The sequence below is a fragment of the Drosophila bipectinata genome, chromosome 2L (assembly GCF_030179905.1).
Source record: "Drosophila bipectinata strain 14024-0381.07 chromosome 2L, DbipHiC1v2, whole genome shotgun sequence".
Classification (NCBI taxonomy): Eukaryota; Metazoa; Arthropoda; class Insecta; order Diptera; family Drosophilidae; genus Drosophila; species Drosophila bipectinata.
This window is the reverse complement of record NC_091736.1, coordinates 23,784,420-23,807,215: the sequence shown is the minus strand read 5'-3', so window position 1 is coordinate 23,807,215 and position 22,796 is coordinate 23,784,420. Positions and strand designations below refer to the sequence as shown.

At 39.2% G+C, this 22,796-nt stretch overlaps 3 protein-coding genes across 7 annotated transcripts in view; 1 reads left to right on the top strand and 2 right to left on the bottom strand.

The window, feature by feature from the left end:
- The window catches only part of LOC108133695 (uncharacterized), a 53,536-nt gene extending 36,714 nt beyond the window's left edge, over positions 1–16,822 (bottom strand). For both annotated transcript variants that reach the window (XM_043213918.2, XM_043213919.2), the window contains exon 1: positions 16,507–16,822. In XM_043213918.2, coding sequence (XP_043069853.1) covers positions 16,507–16,579 — 73 coding nt within the window. In that variant the 5' untranslated portion in view covers positions 16,580–16,822. The remainder of the gene's footprint in view (positions 1–16,506) is intronic.
- Positions 16,823–18,686: 1,864 nt separating this feature from the next.
- Tim23 (translocase of inner mitochondrial membrane 23) lies at positions 18,687–19,960 on the top strand. Of its 4 annotated transcripts, none has more exons than XM_070277560.1 (5): positions 18,692–18,940; positions 19,040–19,322; positions 19,383–19,552; positions 19,610–19,765; positions 19,822–19,960. In XM_070277560.1, exons 1-4 carry the CDS (start codon positions 18,889–18,891, stop codon positions 19,723–19,725), a joined length of 621 nt encoding a protein of 206 aa, XP_070133661.1. In that variant the 5' UTR covers positions 18,692–18,888; the 3' UTR covers positions 19,726–19,765; positions 19,822–19,960. The 4 variants fall into 4 exon arrangements, with proteins under 4 accessions (XP_070133662.1, XP_070133661.1, XP_070133660.1 ...); XM_070277559.1 differs by having other exon boundaries at positions 19,817–19,960; XM_017251553.3 differs by having other exon boundaries at positions 19,610–19,960.
- Gpb5 (Glycoprotein hormone beta 5) lies at positions 19,934–20,864 on the bottom strand. Its single transcript, XM_017251565.3, has 2 exons — positions 20,574–20,864; positions 19,934–20,516 (listed from the first exon to the last, which is right to left on the bottom strand). Exons 1-2 carry the CDS (start codon positions 20,591–20,593, stop codon positions 20,039–20,041), a joined length of 498 nt encoding a protein of 165 aa, XP_017107054.1. The 5' UTR covers positions 20,594–20,864; the 3' UTR covers positions 19,934–20,038.
- Positions 20,865–22,796: the final 1,932 nt, after the last annotated feature.

The following is a 22,796-nucleotide window of genomic DNA, read 5'->3' as shown; positions in this document are numbered from 1 at the left end:
CACATTATTTCCGAAATGCTGTTGTCGATGCTGTATGGAGAAGGCAACCAAAATTATTTATAGTAGAGATAGAGACTGGATTTCTATTTTCTAAAAAGATAAAAATCTGACTTTCAAATGTAGGAAACATATTTTTAAGTGAAACTGTTAAATCAATTTATTTATGAAATTTTATGAAAATTTAACAATTAGGGATTACAAAATTATCAAAAAACAAGAAAGCAAAGCTAACTTCGGGCGGAGCCAGATTGATATACCCTTGCAGTTAAAACCGGATATATATCGCAAACATCGGACATAGTTGGCCGATACTTATGATTACATCATGATAAAACCAATTAATTACAATAAAACATCTAAAAAAATGTCCCAAGCTTCTATCTTCAAAAATACAAAAGTTGATATTTCTACCAAATACCATTTCCGATCGTTCAGTTACATGGCAGCTATAAGATATAGTCGGCCGATCGTTATGAAATTTGGTAGGTCGGATTAACTGACCAAGAATATAATCTGTACCAAGTTTCAGCTTTCTTTCTTCAAAAACACGAAAGTTGGATCGTTTTCGATCGTTCAGTCATATGGCAGCTATAAGATATAGTCGACCGATCCTTATGAAATTTGGCATGTCGTAATGTTTTGCCAAAAATAATGTTTTGCTCTCGTGTCAAATTTAAACTCTCTAACTCTAAAAACACTAAAGTTATACCATTTCGGATCAATCCGTTGTATGACAGCTATAGGATATAGTCGGCCGATCCGAGTTCCGACTTATATACTGCGTGCAAAGGAAAGAAAGGTGTGTGCAAAGTTTCAAGACGATAGCTTTAAAACTGAGAGACTAGTTCGCGTAGAAACGGACAGACAGACAGACAGACGGACAGACGGACAGACGGACATGCTCATATCAATTCAGGAGGTGATCCTGATCAAGAATATATATACTTTATAGGGTCGGAGATGTCTCCTTCACTGCGTTGCACACTTTTGGACAAAACTATAATACCCTCTGCAAGGGTATAATTAAGATTAAAAATACAAATTCAAAGTTATTGTTTCAAAAAATAATCAGCTAAATACAACTTAGAAATCTTCATTCCAGAAAATCATAAGCTGAACTATCCAACATTGAATTTTTGTTTTTTAGTTTTCTTAGGCCTGATATCGAAAGGGTCGAAACTTAACAAAAGTCTATTAAATAAATTTGTTTTGTCTATACAAAACTCACACATTTTACGTGTGAACTGGCTTTTAATCTTTTAATATACTAATTGTTTGACTCGCCCGCTTCTTCCGAAAGTTCTTCAATAGAACATAAGGCATCTCAATTTATGCTCGGTTGCTGGGAGATAATGCCACGAGAATTGTTCAATCACTTGCTCAGCTGTATCAAGTGCGTATTCTTTGATCTATTCTGGGCTAATACGATAACCTAATGACAAGGTTTAATATTGTCCCACATCTATCTCTTAAATGACAATTTGATCCTGCTATCTCAGACGACAGGATACTGTTTGTGCGATGCCGATTTCACCCTTTCATTTCACAATTTAAGCCGAAATTTCAGAATTTCGTAAAAGTTGAAATTAAAATTTTATTTAATTAAGCGACTTTGGAAATTAATTTTCCGGTTCTTATTTGCAGATTGTAAATGAAAAATTTATTTTTATCCACACTTTGCTTGGTTTGTTTACTTTTTGTAAAATTCTGACCATACTAAAATATTAAATTTTTATACGGTTGGCATCTCTACTAAAATCAAACTATGAAATGATATGTGTCGCATAGACAGGGGCTATTTCTATATCACGATTTCAAGAATTCGCATAAACTTAGTATGTGTTTCCATTGTTAGAGGATCCACTTTTTCCAGCTTTTGGTTTATTCCAGAGCTCGCAAATAACAGTTGACAGTTTCTTGTAGTCACCAAAAAACTGTTTTTTACACACCAGGTGCGCAAAATGTCACACTAGAACCGCTCACCTGTGACTCCTGAACGAACGGTCTGTGCTCAACCAAAAACAAATTTTGCATGTCCTTTTTGCTCTGGTCATTCGCTGACCATTTTGCAACGAGCGAAGAAAATAAAAGTCTTTTGCCTTTGTATGAGTGTATGTATATGCGAATGACTTGTAATTTACATGTTGTAAGACATATGTAAATGATAATGATATAAAACTGCAGTCGCCCCATCTGAGTGCGCTCGCACACGTTGTACTGTACCAGCGACTCAGGTGACTGTTGAGAGGGCTTTTTCAGCGCTTCACTACATTTTAAGCGAGCGACGAAGCTCTTTAAGTGCAGAAACTTTAAATTCTCTACTTGTTGTTAAGCTAAATACTGAATAAATAATAAATATAATGTTAAGATTTAATAAATATGTTAAAGCTGTTACTAAACGTTATTTAAACTCTACTAAAATCAAAAGACCATTTACGATGAGTTTTTCGTTTTTTCGCTCATCAGCTGACTCTCAATGAGTGAGCGTTCAGTTGAATCGCTCACTCTAGGTTGTTGTTTAGTGAGCATAAAAACAACCCCTTAACGGAGAACAGTTAACCGAAAACAAAAACAAGGAGCAACGAATAGTTCAGTTCAGAGCGAGAGCACACGAGTATTGTCTTTTTTTGTTGTGTTAGTGAGCAGACCGAAACACGAAAAACGGCCAACTGTTATTTGCGAGCTCTGGTTTATTCACAATAAGGCCCATTATGCGACGGAATCTGAAAATCGAAGTTTTCTTTTCGAAACCATTTTTCCCCTTTTTCTATTGTTATTTGCCATTGTTCTATAGTAGGAAATTTATTAGACATATGTTTTATGACAACACAAGAAAGACAAAAAAAAAAAAAAAACAAAAACACAAAAAAACAACATATATCAAGTTTTCTAAAACGTATTGCAACTGGATTCAAAAATATTCACGCTAAATTTCACAAACAATACTTTTTATATATTAATAAATTTTTTTAAAAAAGTTTCATCAAGGGTAACTAGAAGAACTTTACTTTTGCTCTTGCTGAAGACTGATCTGAACGCGAATAAATTGAGCAAACCAAACGATTGATTTTATTCGGTTTGACGATTTTTTAAGGACTAAAAAATGCTGCACGCAGACAGAACCAGAACTTAAAGAAGAAAGAAAATTCGTTACTCGTTACATTGGTGTATAACACAAGAGGAAAAAAATATACAGTGCATATGCAAATATTTTCAACACTCCTTCTCACCGCGGAAGAACGACTAGTTTAACCCTAGTGAAGTAATACATTTTGTGTGCTTCACTTTACATAGAGCTTTAGTTAGCACATCTGAATCATATTTTCAGTTCATATTCAATATTAATGACTTTCTTATACAAATCTCTTATCAAATGATACTTGATATCTATATGTTTACTTCTAGCATGAAAACTCGCATTCTTAGCTAAAAATTGGGCGCTCTGATTGTAGATCATCAATGTTGGCGCCGTCTCGAAACCCATCTCAGCCACGTACTCAGCCTCCGTGGTACTGAATGCTACGATGCTCTGCTTTTTCGACTCCCACGAAAACGCTGCTCCATCCATAAAGAACGCCCAACCACTGAACGATTTGCGGTCAGTACAGTTACCTGCTCAGTCTGCATCCACAAAACAGGGAACAAAGTGCAACTTCAAGCCCGAAGTTCCTTTTAGGTAACGAAGAACGCGTTTAGCGGCCACCTCATGTTAATCATGTAATTAAGGGGTTATACACCTTTTTTATTTTCAAAAAATCGAAAATTTTTTTTATGCTTTATCTTGAAGAAAAACTCTTTAAGAACATTTTCCCAAATTTTCATAGAGATTGGAGCAGTTGAAAAAAAGTTACAGCGCTCCTAACCGCGCGCCTCATTGCGGCTTTGAACTGAACTTGAAACTTTAAACGCGAATATCTCGAAATGGTGTTTCTTGAAAAATGACTCTGCGGTGACATGGATTGGCGGAAAACTACTGAACCGATTTACTTCAAATTTTTTTTTAAATGTTCGTAATGAAATTCTTCTGTGCTTGAACGATCGACTTTTCACGCACAAACTTATTTTTCGAAATGAATTTTTTAGTGAAGTTTCTAAAGACCAAAAAGTTCATTTTTAGCATAAAACGTTCCCGTATGAAAAAAATTTTTTAAATCGATCGTTCAAGCACAAGGAAATACACTAAACTAATGAAATTTTTTTACTTTTATGGTTTAAGTTGACCTGTTTGACCTGGGGAACTGTCACCGCAAGGCTCTAAAAAAAAAAGCCTCTAAGGGAAACAGCTACCCCTTAAAAACTATTTAATATTTTTCCACCAAATTTTGCACAAACATTATTAATAAAGTGTACTATCAAAAAATTAAAACATCCCTGTAATTAAATAATTGCTACATACCTAAAAAAAATCCGAACTTTGCTCTTTTTCGTCGACAAAGAAGGTATATAACCCTTTAAGTTAAATTTTTCGACGTGGTTCTTGGTATAAATGCATGGATAACTGGTACATGTACAAAACCAATACGCTGAAGAGTAAAATCCAATTTCTGGTTCCATACACGCCAACTCTTCAGACTGTATAAAGACTTGTGCAACCTCAACACCCTTTTTGGATACGCTGTGTCCACGAACCCTTCCGGTTTCCGCATGTAGACTACATCTTGTAGGTCGCTATTGAGATACGCAGCTGAGACGTCCATTTGATGCAAAAACATTTTGTTCTCAACAGCCAGTGCAATCACCAATCGAATGGAAGACTACCGAGCCACTGGGGAAAATGTTTCTCTGCCGTACTCCTGTCCACAACCTTTTGCGACTAAGCGAGCCTTGAACGGTTCTACGTTGCCCTACTGGTCTCTTTTAACCGCAAACACCCATTTGCATCCAATATGTAGTTCTCTCGCCAAGAGGAAGATTTACAAGACTCCATGTCTTGGTGAACTGTAGTTGAGAATACTCCTTCTGCATCGCAACCTTCCATTCTTCAGCCTGTGTCGAGCACAAAGCCTCCTTGACCCCACTCGGTACTTGGACGTCGGCAACTCCAATAGCGTTAAGCATATTGTACTCCTTACGTGGTCGTCCTGGCCTTCCAGTACAAATTATCTTAGGCCTACCTGGGCCTCGCTGAACTCTGTCGACGCTATCAACCAACTCGTCTTCACCATCTTCGGCACCCCACTGTTTGTCCATTGCATGAACTCCGTCATTTCCATCGCGACCGCCATTTTTCTCCTCACCAAAAAAGAAAAAGAAAAGAAACCACATCTCTGGCTTCCTTAATAGTTTGCGTATCAGGATTGAAGAGTCTATACGCTTTGGCAGTTTTTGAATACCCAACCAGGATATGCTCTATTCCATTCTGAGAAAATTTTCTTTTTCTTGTCTTGTCTAGCACAATTGCCTTTGTACCAAACACCTTAAGATGGGATACGCTGGGCTTTTTCCCAAAACCATGCTTCGTATGGAGTCATGTCTTGCAATGTAGACGATTCTGATCGGTTCCTCAAATACATCGCAGTCATTATCGCTTCCCAACAGGTACTCGTTCGCATTAGCGTGAACCATCATGCTCCTTGCCATTTCTACTAGCGTCCGATTGGCACGCTCAGCAACGCCGTTTTGCTGTGGAGTGTGGGGAACGGTGAGCTGCCTCTTAAACCCATTGCTTACCAGGAAGTTTTCGAATGCGCCATTAATGTACTCTCTACCATTATCGCTCCGTATAGCTTTAATCTGCTGCCCAGGTTGCTTCTCAGCCAACAACATAAATTCTTAGAATTTCTCAAAAACTTGGTCCTTTGTTTTAAGCTTATACACCAATGCGTTCTTGACGACGCGTCTTGTCGTCTATGAATGTAGCTCCACCTTTGGAAACTGTACTCATAGGACCGCCCATATCCGTATGGATCAGTCCCAACACTTTGCTCGAACGATTTTCCGCCACTTTTGGAAATTATTTATTACTTGATTTGTTTTCTCGTTTGCAGCAAAAGCCTTTTTGTTCTTTTTTTCGAAAATAAAGAAGTCATTCTGTTTGTTCGCTTTTAATACCGTTTCGCCGTTCTTACTCTTGAAACTCCCACTACTTTTCGAAAAATTTATTTCGAACCCGTTATTTGTTGCTCTCAACACCGAAATAAAATTAAACTGAACGTTTTTTAAAAACAACACATCAACCAATTCAATAATGTTTTCTTGCCGAACTGTTTTACTGTTCCAATGCTTTCAATCTCAATGTAATTTTCTCCAACCAGCATTATTTTTTCCTTATGCTCACGAATTGAAACAAATAACGATTTGTATGCACATAAATGGGCTGTTGCCCCACTGTCAATACACCAAATATTTTTTTTTAGTCCACTTTGGCTCGCTGCGGCAGCAGAAACCGAGAACGACTTCTTGTTCTCTTCGCGTTTGCTCTCACCATTGGTATCCTTTTCTGATCTTGCGTTTTTCTGTTTTGAGTAGCACTTTGCCGAAACATGTCCGTAACGACCGCAGTTCCAACATTCCACATTTTTCATGTCTTTCTTATGCTTGGGCTTTTCCTTTTCGGCACGCGACGAGTACATTTTCTGTTCCGCTTTATTTTCCATTTTGTCTCCCACTTTTCGTCGTTCTCCCTCTTCCAGCAACTTAATTTTTAGAGAACTCAAGAAAGGCAAACGCGTCTCCATAGCAATTACGAAATTTTCGTACGAATCAGATAGGCTGGACAACAAAATTATTACAATCATTTCTTCTGGGACTGATTGATCGATCTCTTGTAATTTCTCGATGACGTCATTGAAATTTCTCAAATGCACTGTGACACTGTCTGACTGTGACATCTACATATACAGCAACTGTTTAAAGAACTGTATTTTACGCGATGGTCCCCTAGGCATGTGAACACTTGCCAGCTTTTTCCAAGCTTCCATCGATGACTTGCAATGTTTAACATAATTAATCTGGGACGGCTTTATACACAACAAAATACACGCGAGGGCCTTTTCATCCTTGTTATCAAAGCTTGCCTGCTCTGCAACCGTTCCACTTTCGTTTTTAATTTCACGACCACACACAATTGACCAATGTTCTGAGTGTACCACTTTTCATCTTCAGACTTTTCATGTGCTCTGCCCACGAACTATAATTGTCACTATCAAGTTTTCTATTGAGTATTGCGAACTCATCTTGTTCATCTTTTTTTTTTTTAAAACACCACCGAATCTCTAATTATCGTATAATCTTTTTGACTATTACGCAGTAGTTTTCTTGCTGGCCTGGGCCCATAACCTATTCGGTTTGACGATTTATTAGAGATTAAAAAATGCTGCACGCAGACAGAACCAGAACTTAAAGAAGAAAGAGAATTCGTTACTCGTGACTTTAGTGTATAACAAAAAAGGAATAAGATATACAGCGATGCATATGAAAATATTTTCAACAGATTTTTATACGTTTTTTTATCAATTTAAAAAATGATTTCTGACTTTTGGCTACAACACTGTGCCCCAGCCCCAAGAATACAATATGTTTCTACAAAGATGGCTTCAAATAAGAAGAAATAATACTCCGAACAACTAGGCATCAGACCCTCCTTTAGATTACCCAATCACTGCAGCGTCTTCCAGGCTCAAGTGATAGCAATAAGGGAAGCACTTAACCATCTCAATTCATTCAACCTCCCAAGCTGCAAAGTCAATATATACAGCGCCAGCCAAGCGGCTATTAAATCGATCAGCTCGATCACTAGCGACTCGAAAGCAGTTGAATACTGTAGAGATGAATACTTTATGAGATGAAGACCCTCAGCTCTATGAGCTCAGCTCTATTAGTCTTGGCCTGTCGCCAGGCAACCCAAGGCAACTACATAGCAGACGAAGTAGCTCGCATAAGTACCACCACACATTACTGTAGTCGTAAATGGAGGGTACTGGCATACGAATAGCTCCAACTTAGGGAAGCCAATATGTTTACGTGAGGGGCCGTTGTGCCGCAACTTTAAGAGCGCACCCGCGCTGAAGAGCGCACCAGCACTGAAGAGCGCACCCGCGCTGAAGAGCGCATCCGCGCTCGCCCCCCTTTGCGCTTTCGCTCCTTCGTCGGCCGTCGTCGATCGTATTTTTTCTATTACTTTTGCCTTGTTTGCTTTTCTAAGTTAAGTTAGTTATCTCATGTAAGCAGCCGAATAAAGCTGAACGCGTGCTTTACACTAAACCTAAAGACGCCCCCGACTTTCCACTTTTCAACCCCATTCTGGAATCTTTTTGAGGAACCAACGCCCCCCTACACATTTTGGTCCTTCGAGCCGGATACCAGGATATTCAGGATATTTTGGATCCACCAGCAGTTCAGGCATTGTTCCGCCAAAAGATAAGTACATTTTTCCGTCCCCATCTCTCTGCCGGTCTTCAGCAGTGATCCGAACATTAAATTTCGTTCACACTGCTGCAAGATTGTTTCTCCCTCCGTGTCAACTCCAAGTCCGAGTTTTCCGACACAACGGCAGGTTGAGATTTTCTAATAAGCTATGTACATAGAATAATCTTAAAATTCGGCAAATTTTTCTATCCGTCTCCGTTTTGTGTGCTGCCCATATTCCTCGCCGTTTTCGGCCTCTCCGTTATTCATTCGCTTGCCAACGGTCGAGGCATATGTGCATCCGCATACATACATACGCACATACATATTTTTTGGTGCAATTAATCCGCGAAAAATTTGCAAGTGAACAGTGAAATTGTGTGGTGACAAAAAGAAGGCATAATTAATATTGGCCACCGGTTTGAATTAGTTCCGGAATTTCCAAATTCACCGAACAGTCCGCCGCTGTCGTAATATTTGTTTTTATCTTCCTCAATCAGTGTCATTTTTTACACCACATAACTTTTCTGTTCCCCCAATTATACAGTCCACTTATCAAAGCTCCACTGTGCCAACATATGCCCACATGCCCTTACATATATCCGTACCTGCATGCATGTCCATATATTTTCTGCCTTCAATTCCAGGAAATATATAACCGATAAAATTTAACATATACAGTCCACTTATCGAAGCTCTACTGTACCATCATATGCCCCACATGCCCTTGCCCTACTTGCATGCATGTCCATATAATTTCCAAATATTTTCTGCCTCCAATTTCAGGAAATATATAGCCGATAAAATTTAAAAAAATTTGCATTTTCTAAAACCAACAATTATAAACCGCCATTTCACTACAAATCCGTGATTGTGTCGCTTAAATTCTCGACCTAGCCGTGTTGTGTTTTTCGGTTCTGTTTATTTTTCTTTGAGGTACGTACAGGGTGCCGACGGCATAACCGGCTGCATAACAAAATAGATTAAAAAATCAATTAATTATAAATTTATGTATTTATTATTATAACTACGAAAATTTATTTAATTCTTATTTTCCGTTCGAGCAAAGGGCCAGGTTTTGAATTCACCTTTCCGGCCACTCAATAATTAAAGTCGAAGATTTAATTATCGGAAAATTATAATTAATTAATTTAATTATCCACCTTCTGTCCGAATAGAGCCGCGGTTTTTAATTCCATCTTCCCGGCTTCGTGTTAATTAAATATTTAGGTTTCAATTCCACCGTTCCAGCTTCGTGATAATTAACCTCAATTGATTAAAAATTAAGATTTTCAACTCCACCCTTCTGGCTCCATCATATTTAAATCCGAAAGTTAGCCAAAAATTAATTATTTATATTTTTGTGTGTTTGATTCAAGCCAAAGTTAAGTCCACCTTTCGGCTCCGCAAATTCGAAAATAGTGAAGATTTTAATATCTCAGTATATATTAAATTCAGTACGAACCACACAAGTCGAAATATACATACATATATAAACCGTCATCATTTTTTTCCGAACAAGCACGAATTTTCCGGTACTTTTTCCATTTTTTCGTGCCTCCAACTCTGCTTCTACTCCGCATCCGGCAACATCCGCCTACAATCCGAACAAACCTCGTCTCCTTTTGGGTTTTTTCTGGTGCCTGAAGTTTTTCTTTCCACATTCGAATTGTGCCGCACACGACTTTCCTTTCCACATCGGCGCCACTAGTTCGCACTTGCTCCTTGTAATTGCCTTTCATCCGCGATCTCACCGTTCTCATCACATTAGTGCGACCGGCCACCACTTCGTACGAGGCACCTGTTGTGCGAGTCAGTCGACAAGCGCTGACCAGCGAATTGGACTCTGAGAATGCCAACGGGAGACGACAAAAAGCCGCGTTCGATCCCAGCCATCCGTTTGGACAGATCTCAATCCGCATCTCCGCGGACGCCTCTTTTGAAGCCTAAGGCTACCAGTGCCAGTCCAAGGGCAAGGAGTGACGAATCCGTCAATACAACCCCCGGTCCTTCACAGAGGCAGACTCACTCCGTTGCAAAAATGGCTCCAAGTGCGGTCGAAGTGGCGTTGAAAAAGTTCATCGCCACAACAGATCGAATTATCCAATTTGAGGCTAACATAATTACTCCGGGCGCCAGAGAAACGGATGTAGGCTCCCAATACATGTGCGAAGTTCATCGGGACCAAATTCAGGCACTATGGGAGAAGGTGGAGAAGAGCTATGAGAGCTGCTCCGATTTGCTAGCCGTGTCCGACGACAATGCGGCCGCCTCGACAGTGCTGGAAGCGAAGTACAGCTACTGTTACTCCGTCTATTCGAGATGTATTGCCCAGCTTCGGGAGAAAATTGCGTCCCAATCCACTCAGGCTCCCGTCAATGTCCACACGCCCGCGCCTACAGGCTGCCGGTTACCTCCGGTGGATACCGAGGTCTTCGCGGGTGATTATCTTCGGTGGCCCACCTTCAGAGACTTGTTTACGGCCATTTACATCCAAAACTCGCGGCTCACCCCGGTAGAGAAGTTGTTCCACTTATTGTCCAAAACAAGTGGTGACGCCCACGCCATTGTTTCTAAGGCTCCGCTTACCCATGAGGGGTTTGTCGCCGCATGGCAAAGCCTCACAGACCGCTTTGAGAACCGGCGGCTATTGGTCAACAGCCAGTTGAAGATCCTTTTCAACATCCAGGCTATTTCGCAAGAGTCCGGGGTCGCGCTGAAGGACCTGCAAGCTACCATTCAGAGTTGTTTGACAGCCCTAGAAATGTCCTCCGTTAATGTTGAGGCTTGGGACTGTCTCCTTGTATTTATGATTTCGTCAAAACTCCCCAAGGTCACACTTTCTATGTGGGAGCAATCCGTACATAATAAGGCCGAGATTCCAACATGGAAGGAATTAGATAACTTCCTGACAGAGCGCCATCGCACTCTGGAGGCCATCGACGACGTCAGGCCTAGTGGCTCCGTGCAATTTCCGCCAAGGTCGGGACTTCCTACTGCCCCTGCTCGGAGGCTCACTTCATACGAGACTCGAGTGGTTCCGGGCCAAAAGGGCTGCGATCTCTGTTCGAGGGAGGACCACCCCATTCGCTTATGTCCGCGTTTCCTAGAAATGGATGTAAATGGGCGCTCTGACTACATAAGGAGGAAGCAGTTATGTTTAAACTGTTTTGCCCGAGGGCACCAGCAGCGAGACTGCACGAGCGCCCATACCTGCTCCACATGCCACAGCAGACACCACACCCTCTTGCACCGCGGCAATCCATTCGCAACCGCTCCAAGTCCGCCTACGCAGCTTACCGCTCCAAGGCCGCCTACGTCAACAAACGGCTCAGAGGATCAGTCGAATGTGCAGGTGTGTTTCGCTTCCGGGTCAGGAGCCGTCCTACTGGGCACGGCCCTTATCAACGTGTGCCATTTGGGGTGCACCGTCCAGGCACGAGCACTGATAGACTCAGGCTCCGAAGCGACGTTCATAACGGAACGACTGTTCAACCTCGTCAAGCCTCCCTTCAAGACGATTCAAGCCCAAGTTTCCGGCCTTAATCAGACCATTTCCGCGCAGTCTACAAAATTGTGCCATTTCTCCATTCGGTCGCCGTCTAGACCCGGGCTACAATTAGAGACTGCGGCCTACGTTCTGCCGCAGTTGGCAGGAAATCTGCCATCATATCCGTTTTCGCGAGATCTTCTCAAGGGGCTGCCCGACATTCCCCTGGCGGACCCCAACTTCTTTGAGAGCTCCCAAATCGATGTGTTATTAGGAGCTGACATTCTTCCGTCCATTCTCCTCTGTAATTCCAAGGCTAACATCTGCGGGTCGCTTCTAGGTCAGGAGACCATTTTTGGATGGGTGCTGACAGGCCCATTGTCTCCAGCTAACCCCCGCAGCGTGTCTGTTTTTTCCGTACGATTTGCCCGCAGCCTTGGTGACTCACTGGTTCAGGGTTTCGATTCAGGATGCGAGCACAACTCTGTCTCGACTCCTTCTTCGATTTACACATCGCATCACGCTGCACGGTGGCAATCAGCTGATGATCCGACTGATCCGTCACTGGAGAGCAGATGTACTCGAGGTACACAATCCTACCGATGCCGAGTCTGCAATGGGATCCATCCATTGAAGAGGTGTCGGCGCTTCCTACGCCTTAGTGCCGAGGAGCGGCTCCGAGCGGTTCTCGTGAACCGCTATTGCTCGAGCTGCCTGGCCCACGAGCACTCCGACGGATCCTGTCGGCGTGGGGACGGCTGTAAGACGTGTGGTCAGGATCACCACACGCTGCTGCACCCCGTGAACAAGGAGCACCGGTCACCGCCCGCGGGAGACAGTACACGGGGTGTCTCGCTCTCTCGTCGGCCGTCATCCGCCAACTCCCGGCGCGGTTCGGGTGTTTCTCGCCCTGCGTCCGCCATTTTCCGGCATTCCCAAACCGATCCACGGCCGCCGACCTCCCGGCACTCTTCGATAACTCCTCGGCATTCTTCCGCCACTGGCTGGCAGTCGTCAAGCGCTCCACTGCTTTCGTCCGCCACTCATCGGGTGCCGTCCACCGCTCTTCCGCCCGCGTCATCCGCGCCTAGGCAACTTTCCGCCTCTCCTCGAGGGCCCCCGCAGGACGCGGTCGCTGCGCCCACCCTATCGTCGCTGCTGACCCGGAACAGCGACAACACCGGGACCCGGATCTTCGACACGGGGGCCTTCATCGACCCGTGTACGCCCTCTAGCTGCAGTGACGCATAGCTAGCGACGAGGGATCTATTGCAACCTGAGCGATTGCAAGGGGGGGAGGATGTTTACGTGAGGGGCCGTTGTGCCGCAACTTTAAGAGCGCACCCGCGCTGAAGAGCGCACCAGCACTGAAGAGCGCACCCGCGCTGAAGAGCGCATCCGCGCTCGCCCCCCTTTGCGCTTTCGCTCCTTCGTCGGCCGTCGTCGATCGTATTTTTTCTATTACTTTTGCCTTGTTTGCTTTTCTAAGTTAAGTTAGTTATCTCATGTAAGCAGCCGAATAAAGCTGAACGCGTGCTTTACACTAAACCTAAAGACGCCCCCGACTTTCCACTTTTCAACCCCATTCTGGAATCTTTTTGAGGAACCAACGCCCCCCTACACACAATAAAATAAGTAAAAGAAACCTCTGAGCATCTTCTATGCCATTGCACAGCCCTGGAGTCACTTAGATTATCACATCTCGGAGATAAATTGCTAGCCAACATCACAGAGGTATCACGTATAGATCAACATAGGATACAAAAATTTAGTCTCAAAGTCTCAGGGTGGGAATATTGCTAGACCATGAGTCTCAAACTAACCTATCGCAGTTTAGTCGAAAATTTAACGGTTCTTATGGATCAATCGAACTTATTACATATTACTTATTACAAACATTTTTTTGCTTTTTTTTTTTTTTTTTTTTTTTTTTTTTTTTGTATTAAGTTTGGGTGGAAGAGATGAATACAAGGTATAATATAGTAGGGAAAATAGCCGTCGGTTCTTGTTATAACCAATGTCTTGCCTTTTTCTTTTTATCTACATATATACAGTTGTTTTCAAAATAATAGGAGTGACCATCACGAATGTGAAAATCGGTGAAAAAAACTATGTCAATACGAATTAAATTTCTTAAATTCATTTTTTTTAACAAATATGACTTGTATTAAAGTAATTAAAACTAAAAAAAAGTTACTTCATTAAATACATACTTAAAAAAAAAATAAAAAAGGGAACAACACCCAATATGGGTTTCTCAAAATAATAGGAGCGTTCAAGCAAATTCTCTCAGAACTTTTGAAAATAATATATAACGATAAAATATGGTTATATTAAGTAATTTAATGTTAAATGTAATTAAAAAAAACTATAATTAGTACTTCGTGGCACCACCTTTATTGGCTATCACTGCCGCACAGCGCCTTGGCATGGAATCCACCAATTTCTGGCATCTTTCGGGACGAATCGAGGTCCAAGAGGCCTTTACAATTTCCCAAAGCTCGGAAACATTAGTTGGATGCCTTTCTGCGACCGCCTTTTTAACGTCTGTCCATAAATTTTCGATCGGATTCAGATCGGGGGACTGGGCGGGCCATTCAAGTACTGCAATCTTATTGTCTGCAAACCACTTCTTAGCCACTTGCTTGTGTGCTTTGGGTCATTGTCTTGCTGGAAGACCCAAACCAGTGGCATTTCTTCGCTAGCATAAGGCAGCATTGTTTCCTGCATTATTTGGACATATCCAGGACCATCCATAATATTTTTAATCCAATATATTGGACCTACGCCATAGTACGAGAAACATGCCCAAATCATTATATTATGTCCGCCATGTTTGATCGTTTTAATGCAATATTTGGCATTAAATTCGGTGTTAGGTGGTCTTCTAACGTACTGTCGAGATCCTTTGCCACCATAAAGGACTATTTTCGACTCATCCGACCACAAGATGTTACGCCACTTTTCAACTGACCAGTTGACATGGCTCTTTGCAAATTTCATTCTTGCGGCTATGTGCTTCTTGGTGTGGAATGGAATTTTCCGTGGACTGTGGGCAGTCAAATTTTGCTTCTTTAAAAGACGACTTATTGTTGGGATACTTGCGTCCAAGTTAAGCTCATCCTTGATTTCTTTGCAGCTTGCAAAAGGATGCTTCTTCGAGTACCTTGCAACACGTGTAGCCAGTTTATCGGCTAGAACTTGGGGTCGGCCGCGGGTTTCCGGCTTGGGTGAAAATTTTAGTGCATTTCGGATCATGGAAGCACCGCATCCAATTATTTTTTGTACTTCCTTGTACGTTTTCCCACTTGAAATCAAGTTTTTGATCAAATCACGCCGCTCAGGTGTGCAATGTTTGCCACGACCCATTGCTTTAAATTTTCGATCTTAAACGTTAAAATTGTAGTTGGATATTAATCATTCTATACTTTTAAGCCGTTTTTTTAAGAATAATTACCTTTTTTTGCGCTCTGAACAGATTAAAATGGCACACTCCTATTATTTTGATGAGCGCAAAATGAAGTTTGTTTACGAATTTGGGTAATTCTCAGAAAACGAAGATAGTAAAATGAAAAAATAACGGTACCTCAGAATGTGTATCCATAAACAAATTTGGAAAAAGAAATAAAATTGAAAAAAATGAACGCATAACATTGCTACAGAAGGGACAAGTGCATATGCAAAAGCACTCCTATTATTTTGAAAACAGCTGTACATGTTTAGGTTAGCTTAAACTGCGTGTGAATTGTGGGAGTCTAAATTTTGTTTTAGCTCTCTCTTCGTACGAGCAGACTTACAGTAAACTCAACGATAACCAAGTATAACAATGGCAGTAACAATGACAATGGAAATAAGGCTGTGGTAAACTAATAGCCACAACTGCACACTCCTAAACGATTTTTTTTCCTAAAATAATTTTACTATACATCGTATCGTACAACATCGTACAAAGTTTTTTTTTAGAAATGCCATTTGTCTCATTCACTAATATCTAAAAAGAAAGAGTACTAAAACATACATATACATACATATGTACATCTTTATAAATGTAAACATACATAATTTTTAACTAGAAAGAAGTTCTACTTCAACTTTTCAAGAAATTAATAAAAAAAAAATAAATTTAATTTTAATTAAAAACAACCTAAATTTTCACAAAATATCTAGGATTTAGGTGATCAGAGGGAGGCACCGGTGATTCAAGCATGTATCAGAGCTGACTGCTATCTATGTATGTATGTATGTATATAAATGTACACATGTATGTATTGGTTAATGTACAACATTTTCTTGCAAATTGGCAAAACAAATGGTTACTGATACGTTGTCATTTTTATATATACAAGATACCTTGAATTGGATTAACAACAACATTGCATAAGTTAAATAATTAATTTTTAACACGAACTAAAAACAAATACAATCCATATTATATATGTATATACATATATATAATTTTTACATTCTAGAAAAAATATAAACCTTTTAGTGTAGATAATCAACAGCTTTGTTGAAATACTCGAAAATCTAGCTAAAGGAAAATAATCAATAAAATTCAAAGACCTTATCTCAGATATAATAGGTGCAGATACGAAAACGAACATATCTACGCACATACAAACATTTATAAGCCTTTCGCAAGTATTTTTTAATTGTACGTCTTTGCCTACCTGTCAAATAAAAGTTGTTAAACTTCGTGGCTAGGACCAAAAGCCGCGATAGCTTAACTTCGTTGAAAGACATTTGTTACGCGAAACAGCTAATGTAAACAATTAAAATAAAGAAACGCCGGTTATAGGTACACAGCGACGTTTCTAAATCCGCGAAGCAAATTATATATTATTTGCGTTTTTCCTGGCTCACTTAAAAACCTCCGGTAGCAATTTTTCTTCCCTCACTCACAGTTTAAGAGTGTAATGCGATTTCATTAATAAATAGTAAATCCAGAATGAACAAATGTAAGAGGTGAAGTGTGGTAGAATGCTAGTATATTTGCGCTGTTAAACACTAAACCGACTCAGCTGCTAATAATTATTCGTGATGCCATTTAAGCCATTTTTAGCCTATTTTAATGTCAACAAAAATATTTTTGATTTTTTACCGTAGGTAAAAATCAACTACCAGAAAATCTTAAACTTTAATGAGTTGAGTTCAAGTTTAAGTGAAAATTTTCGAAATTTTGTCGCTCCTACTCTCGACACCAGAAATGAAATCTTATTCTTAGAGTTACCCACTCTAAAACATTTTTTAAGTCTTTATTTTTGACGGCTATTTAATGTAAAAATTTACTTTTATTAGATTAATGTATATAATATTGTTGAAGCACTCGTCTTTCTTGTTGTACTTATTGATGTATTCATTTATAAAAGCACTAAATTTATTACATAAAAACAAAAATTCAATTTCAATTTCGGGCCCTGCCGACTTCTGATATAAAATAACAGATCATTGACATTAAAAACATTATGCAATTTGCTCACCAGTAAATTAATTTTAGTACCTAGAGTTATTTCAAATATCTTGAATACATGAAGTATGTACAATATTTTTTAATGATTTTTTTTCGCATACACTTCGAAATATATACTCTTTTGCTTCATAATAAAAAAAAAAAACTTCACACAAAAATGTTGATTATGGAAATTTAAGAAAAAAAAATATTTATGTTTTGTATTTGTTTTTTCTTGTAATACTACTCAAAAGCCGTGTAAGAAAATAATTTGAGAAAATAATGCTCATGAGTTTCATGTTCAATCAAATCAAATTGGGCTATGATAATTGGGCTGAATTGATTGGGCTATGAGGGCTATGATAAAGCATAGTACTGAGTAGACGAAAATCCGCTGTCGAACTAGTGACAGCTGTCAAACTCCATATAAAAAAAACGGTGTAAAAAAAGGAAGAATTGAGTTGTATTGAGTATTGAGTTAGGGTATTGAGGAGTATTGAGAGAGGGTATTGAGCTGACGAAAATTTTTTGTTATCAATTTGAATGGTTTTGCCGGATCAAAAAAAATAAACAGTTGATCTCGGGGAGTTGAAAGAAATACTTTCATTTATTTCTATAGGTGTGACATGGAGGGTCAATTGATCAAACAAAAAAATAGTCGGCCCGAAAAATTTTCGACGCGCCAGGACAAATTAAAATTAATTTCTGCGGTCAAGGCGAAGCCCATAATATGGGATTTGACCCACAAGGGGCATTTTAATTCCATAAAATGGCATTGAAATGATTTGTGATTGATTTTGATTTTGACCCAGTTTTCTTTTTCTTAATCAGCTCCTTAGCGGCGATATACATAAACAAAACACCAACATTCAATCGTTTTGAATTCATTTTTGATTATTGGTTTTTTGTTTACAAGCAACAGCTGTTCAGTATTACCATATTTCTTAATTTTTTTGGCCAGACTAGCTCGGTAGCTGAATAAAGTGCGATATCGTTATCGGATTTTCAACAGCGGATTTTCGTCAACTCAGTACTATGCTTAATAGAAGATCTGCTTGAATCATTTGTGTCAAAATGTCAACTTTTAAATTCAATTTGCTCTAAGGACCGTAGTACGTTATTTCCTTGACCGTTGGAAGACTACACGTTTTTGTTTGTCAAACATTTCTCTTGTCTGACTACTGGGCTTAATCAGTCTAGGTAGGTAACAAATCCATTTTCCATTTTTTCAGTATTTCTCGTCGTATACATATCGATTTACATATATCAATCCAGCCTTTTTTAGTATTTACTAAATATTTAATATTCCAGCCTTTTTTAGTATTTACTAAATATTTAATCATTAATGTGGCCATGATACAATATAATTTCATCATGAATGTGGCTGCACTACATTTTTTTTGAACAGTGTTGTTAAACAGGCGTGCTACACTACAGATGTCACGCTGTGAGCGGAGCAAGGGAAATTTAAGTTAGAAAACAAAAGGAGAGCTCGAGAAAAAATTTATACTTACGTGTGTAGCGGACGGGAATATCATTTGGTTGGTTTTTAAGAAAAAAAAATTGGTATACCATACTTGGAAAACCTCAAACAAATTCAAAAATGAGTGACGACTTTCTACGAAAACCATTCTCCTTGGCGCCCGCAGCACCCGGTAAACAGAAAACAATTTAGTTACGCAATGTAACTTCTTGTTAAAAAAGCGTTTTTTCAACACATTCAAAAACTTTTTGACGTACTCATTTTTTTGCAGTTGAAGAAGGAGCAACAACAAACTACACTCCAGTTACGAGCACTTTTAGTAGTGCCCCGGTTTCACCGTACCTCAATTATGATTCAAGGTTCTTGCAGCAAGCACAGCCTGAGTTTATCTTTCCTGAAGGCGCTAACAAACAGCGTGGACGCTTTGAGCTAGCATTTTCCCAGATTGGTACTTCGGTAATGATTGGCGGTGGAATTGGCGGAGTTGCGGGCGTATATAATGGTTTTAAAGTCACCAAGGCGCTGAATCAGACAGGAAAACTGCGGCGAACCCAGTAAGTGAACTTTTTAGATGCAATAAATTCATTCATAAAATGAAATTCCTTTACGCAAAGATTAATCAATCACATTATGAAGCAAGGTTCGGGAACGGCAAACACTCTGGGTACTCTGGCGGTGCTATATTCGGCGTGTGGAGTGTTGTTGCAGTTCGTTCGTGGGGAAGATGACCATGTTAATACAATGATGGCAGGCTCTGCCACAGGATTGCTGTATAAATCAACGGGTAAGACTTCAACCAATGTATAATAGCTTATGTAACTGATGTTTTATTTTTATACAGCTGGCCTACGGAGGTGTGCACTTGGTGGCGCTATTGGGCTAGGCATTTCGTCGCTCTATTGCTTATACCTTTTAGCCCAAGAAAACACCACAAACTCAAGTCCAAAATTCCTGTAGATAACAGCTTTCCGAACATGAATAGATCTACGCAGTTTGTGTAAATATTCTATGCGCTTATAAAGAAGTTTTGTTTATTATAAATACTTAGCTTAGGTTCAATGAAAGCCAAAAATGTTTGTTCATTAGGCTTAACGATTTAATACCGAATCTGTTGAGGCTAAGAAAATAGACAGATTAATCGCAAGAAATGTGAAAAATTAAAAACTTATGAACATTGCTTTCATTTAAATAATTGTTTTTATATTTAAACTAAACACGATACTGTTCTGTGCTACTTTACAATGCACTCAATTTAAGCTTGTATTCAGTTCTAGTAGTCCAGATCATTAGAACCTCCACCAGTAAGCGTAAGTACCTTTCGGTCCATTAGGTTATTTGCTGGAGCTTCGCAACTGGTGTCCTGTGTGGAACAAGTGTGACAGTGGCACTTCACCGCCTCCATATATTGGTACTTATTGGTGCTTTCATCGGCTCCAGGATGACAGTTTTTAAGAATTGCTATCGCCGGCTGGCGTTGTGCGTGAACGCAAACAGGGTGAAATGACCGTTTGTAAGGGAATTTCCAATCTGAGATCTCACTTGAGTCGCACCTTCCCCAGCAAGACCATACGCTTACATAGTCCCAGCATTCGTGACCTAGAGGGTCGGATTGCGTCACTTTGTACGAATACAATCGTCGGTGACATCCCAGAGACATTACAGGTGGTCCGTTGTTGATGGGCTCAAGTTGTACCAGTTGCGATGCTAGCCCACGTACTAATGGTGCTCCAAAAAAAAGAGTAGATATTCTGTTTGGAAATAACATAGGTGAAAACCCGTATTCAGATCTAATAAAACCGCCTCACAGAATAAGGTAGCCTGGCATAGTATTTAGGTCGATGGTTTCTTCGGTCAGCAGTGCACTTTGCCTACTGCAGTGCCAACGAAAATCACTGTCAATTTATATGCCTTTTCATTCTGCTTATCGCGCCTGCGCCTTAGATGCGACTGCAACCCCACTGCTTACTTTAACTGCTTTAGCCCGTCTGAACATGGTTTGCATATTTGGTCACTTACCTTAAATTCAAATTCAATGTATAACTTCTGGTTCGTTTAGTTTTAAAAAACATGTGCCAAGCGAATGAAATGTTTAAATATGCATAATAGCATTTTTGTGAATAGATGCATAGACTTAAATGGATTATGCATTTAAGAACTATGAATAAAATTAGTTGGTTGATTTTAAATTAAAAACAAGAAAGGAAAGCTAACTTCGGGCGGAGCCGAAGTTGATATACCCTTGCAGTTAAAACCGGATATATATTGCACAAATCTGATGTAGTTTGCCGATCATTATAAGAATATCATAATATAACCAATTTATTACAATACAAAATCTATAAAAAAGACCCAAGCATCTATCTCCAAAAATACAAAAGTTGGTATTTCTACCAAATACCATTTCCGATCGTTCAGTTATACGGCTATAAGATATAGTCGGCCGATCGTTATGAAATTTTGGTAGGTGGGATCCCCTGACATGAAATTTGGTAGGTGGGATTCAAAAGTAATTGAATCTGTAATTTCCAACTTTCTATCTTCAAAAAAACAAAAGATGGGTTATTTCCGATCGTTCAGTTATATGGCAGCTAAACAATATAATCGGCTCAACCTTATGAAATTTGGCGGGTTGTATTATTTAGCCAAACATAGCACTCATGCTATGCTCAAAATCCGAACTCTCTAACTCTAAAAAAACCAAAGTTATAGCATTTCCGATCAATCAGTTATATGGCAGCTATAGGATATAGTCGGCCGATCACGGTCGTTCCGACTTATATACTGCGTGCAAAAGGGATGTTTTGGGAGAATTCTACGTATTGAAACACAAAGGCAAGTCTAACATGTATGTGTGTGTATTTTGTTTTTTTTTTTAGATATCTTATTGTAATTAATTTGATAATTTTGGTTAATTTTAATTTTGGTTGTATTATGATATTTTCATAAGGATCTGCCAACTAAATCCGATGTTTGCGATATAAATCCGATTTTAACTGCAAGGGTATATCAACTTCGGCTCCGCCCGAAGTTAGCTTTCATTTCTTGTTTAACGGTGAATCCGGAAACACAGACTTTTATTTCCGTTTATATTGTTAAATTTGAAATATAACTCTTATTTTCAATTTTTATAATAATAATGAGAAATAAGAATTAATTTTTATTTTTTATAAAAAATATTTAAAAAAAATTATGATTTATATGATTGATTTTAATTATAAAAATTGAAAATAAGAATTTTTTTCAATTTTTATTATAAAAATTGAAAATAAAAATTGAATGCGAATAACTATTGAACCGACGATTAAAAAACGTTTAACATATTTGTGGTCTTTTATGAAGTACTTTTCAAATGACGCATCGAATGTCCTTAAAGGACATAATCGAGGATTCCTCAATAATTCCTTTAAGGACATTAGATACATAATTTTAATGGTACTAAAGTACCTTTCTCTAGTAAAATAAGAGCTATATTTCATTTCTATATTTCAGCTATAGAGCATCAGCTTAAATTCTTGTATTCATCATAAAGCTGGCCTAGACGACCGAGGGGCGCTCGAGAAACGATCTATTTAATATAAAATGAGCTATTTGTAATTTAAGGGGTTATATACGGTTGTGATAGATAAAAAAATCGATTTTTTTTATTGCATTTTCTTTAAGTATATACTGTTGAGAATACTCTCATAACACTCTTCATAACGATCGGAGCAGTAGAACCGAAGTTGTAGCTATTTATAGTGCACTACTTGCACATCAAATTTGAACAAACTTGAAACTTTAAACGCGATTATCTCAGTATCTTGTTTTTACGAAATTACCCTTGCGGTGGATACGATTACTACAAAACTATTAATCCGATCAACACCAAATTTTGACCACTTATTTATTATGATAATAGCTAGAGGGTGAACGAAGGATTTCAAGGTTTTTTTTTTTTTAAACTTTTTTTAGAGCATAAAAATCAAAAATCTTATACCTTGAAAAAGTACATTTTTTGTTAAACCCGTCATTTTTTTTCAATCAAAATT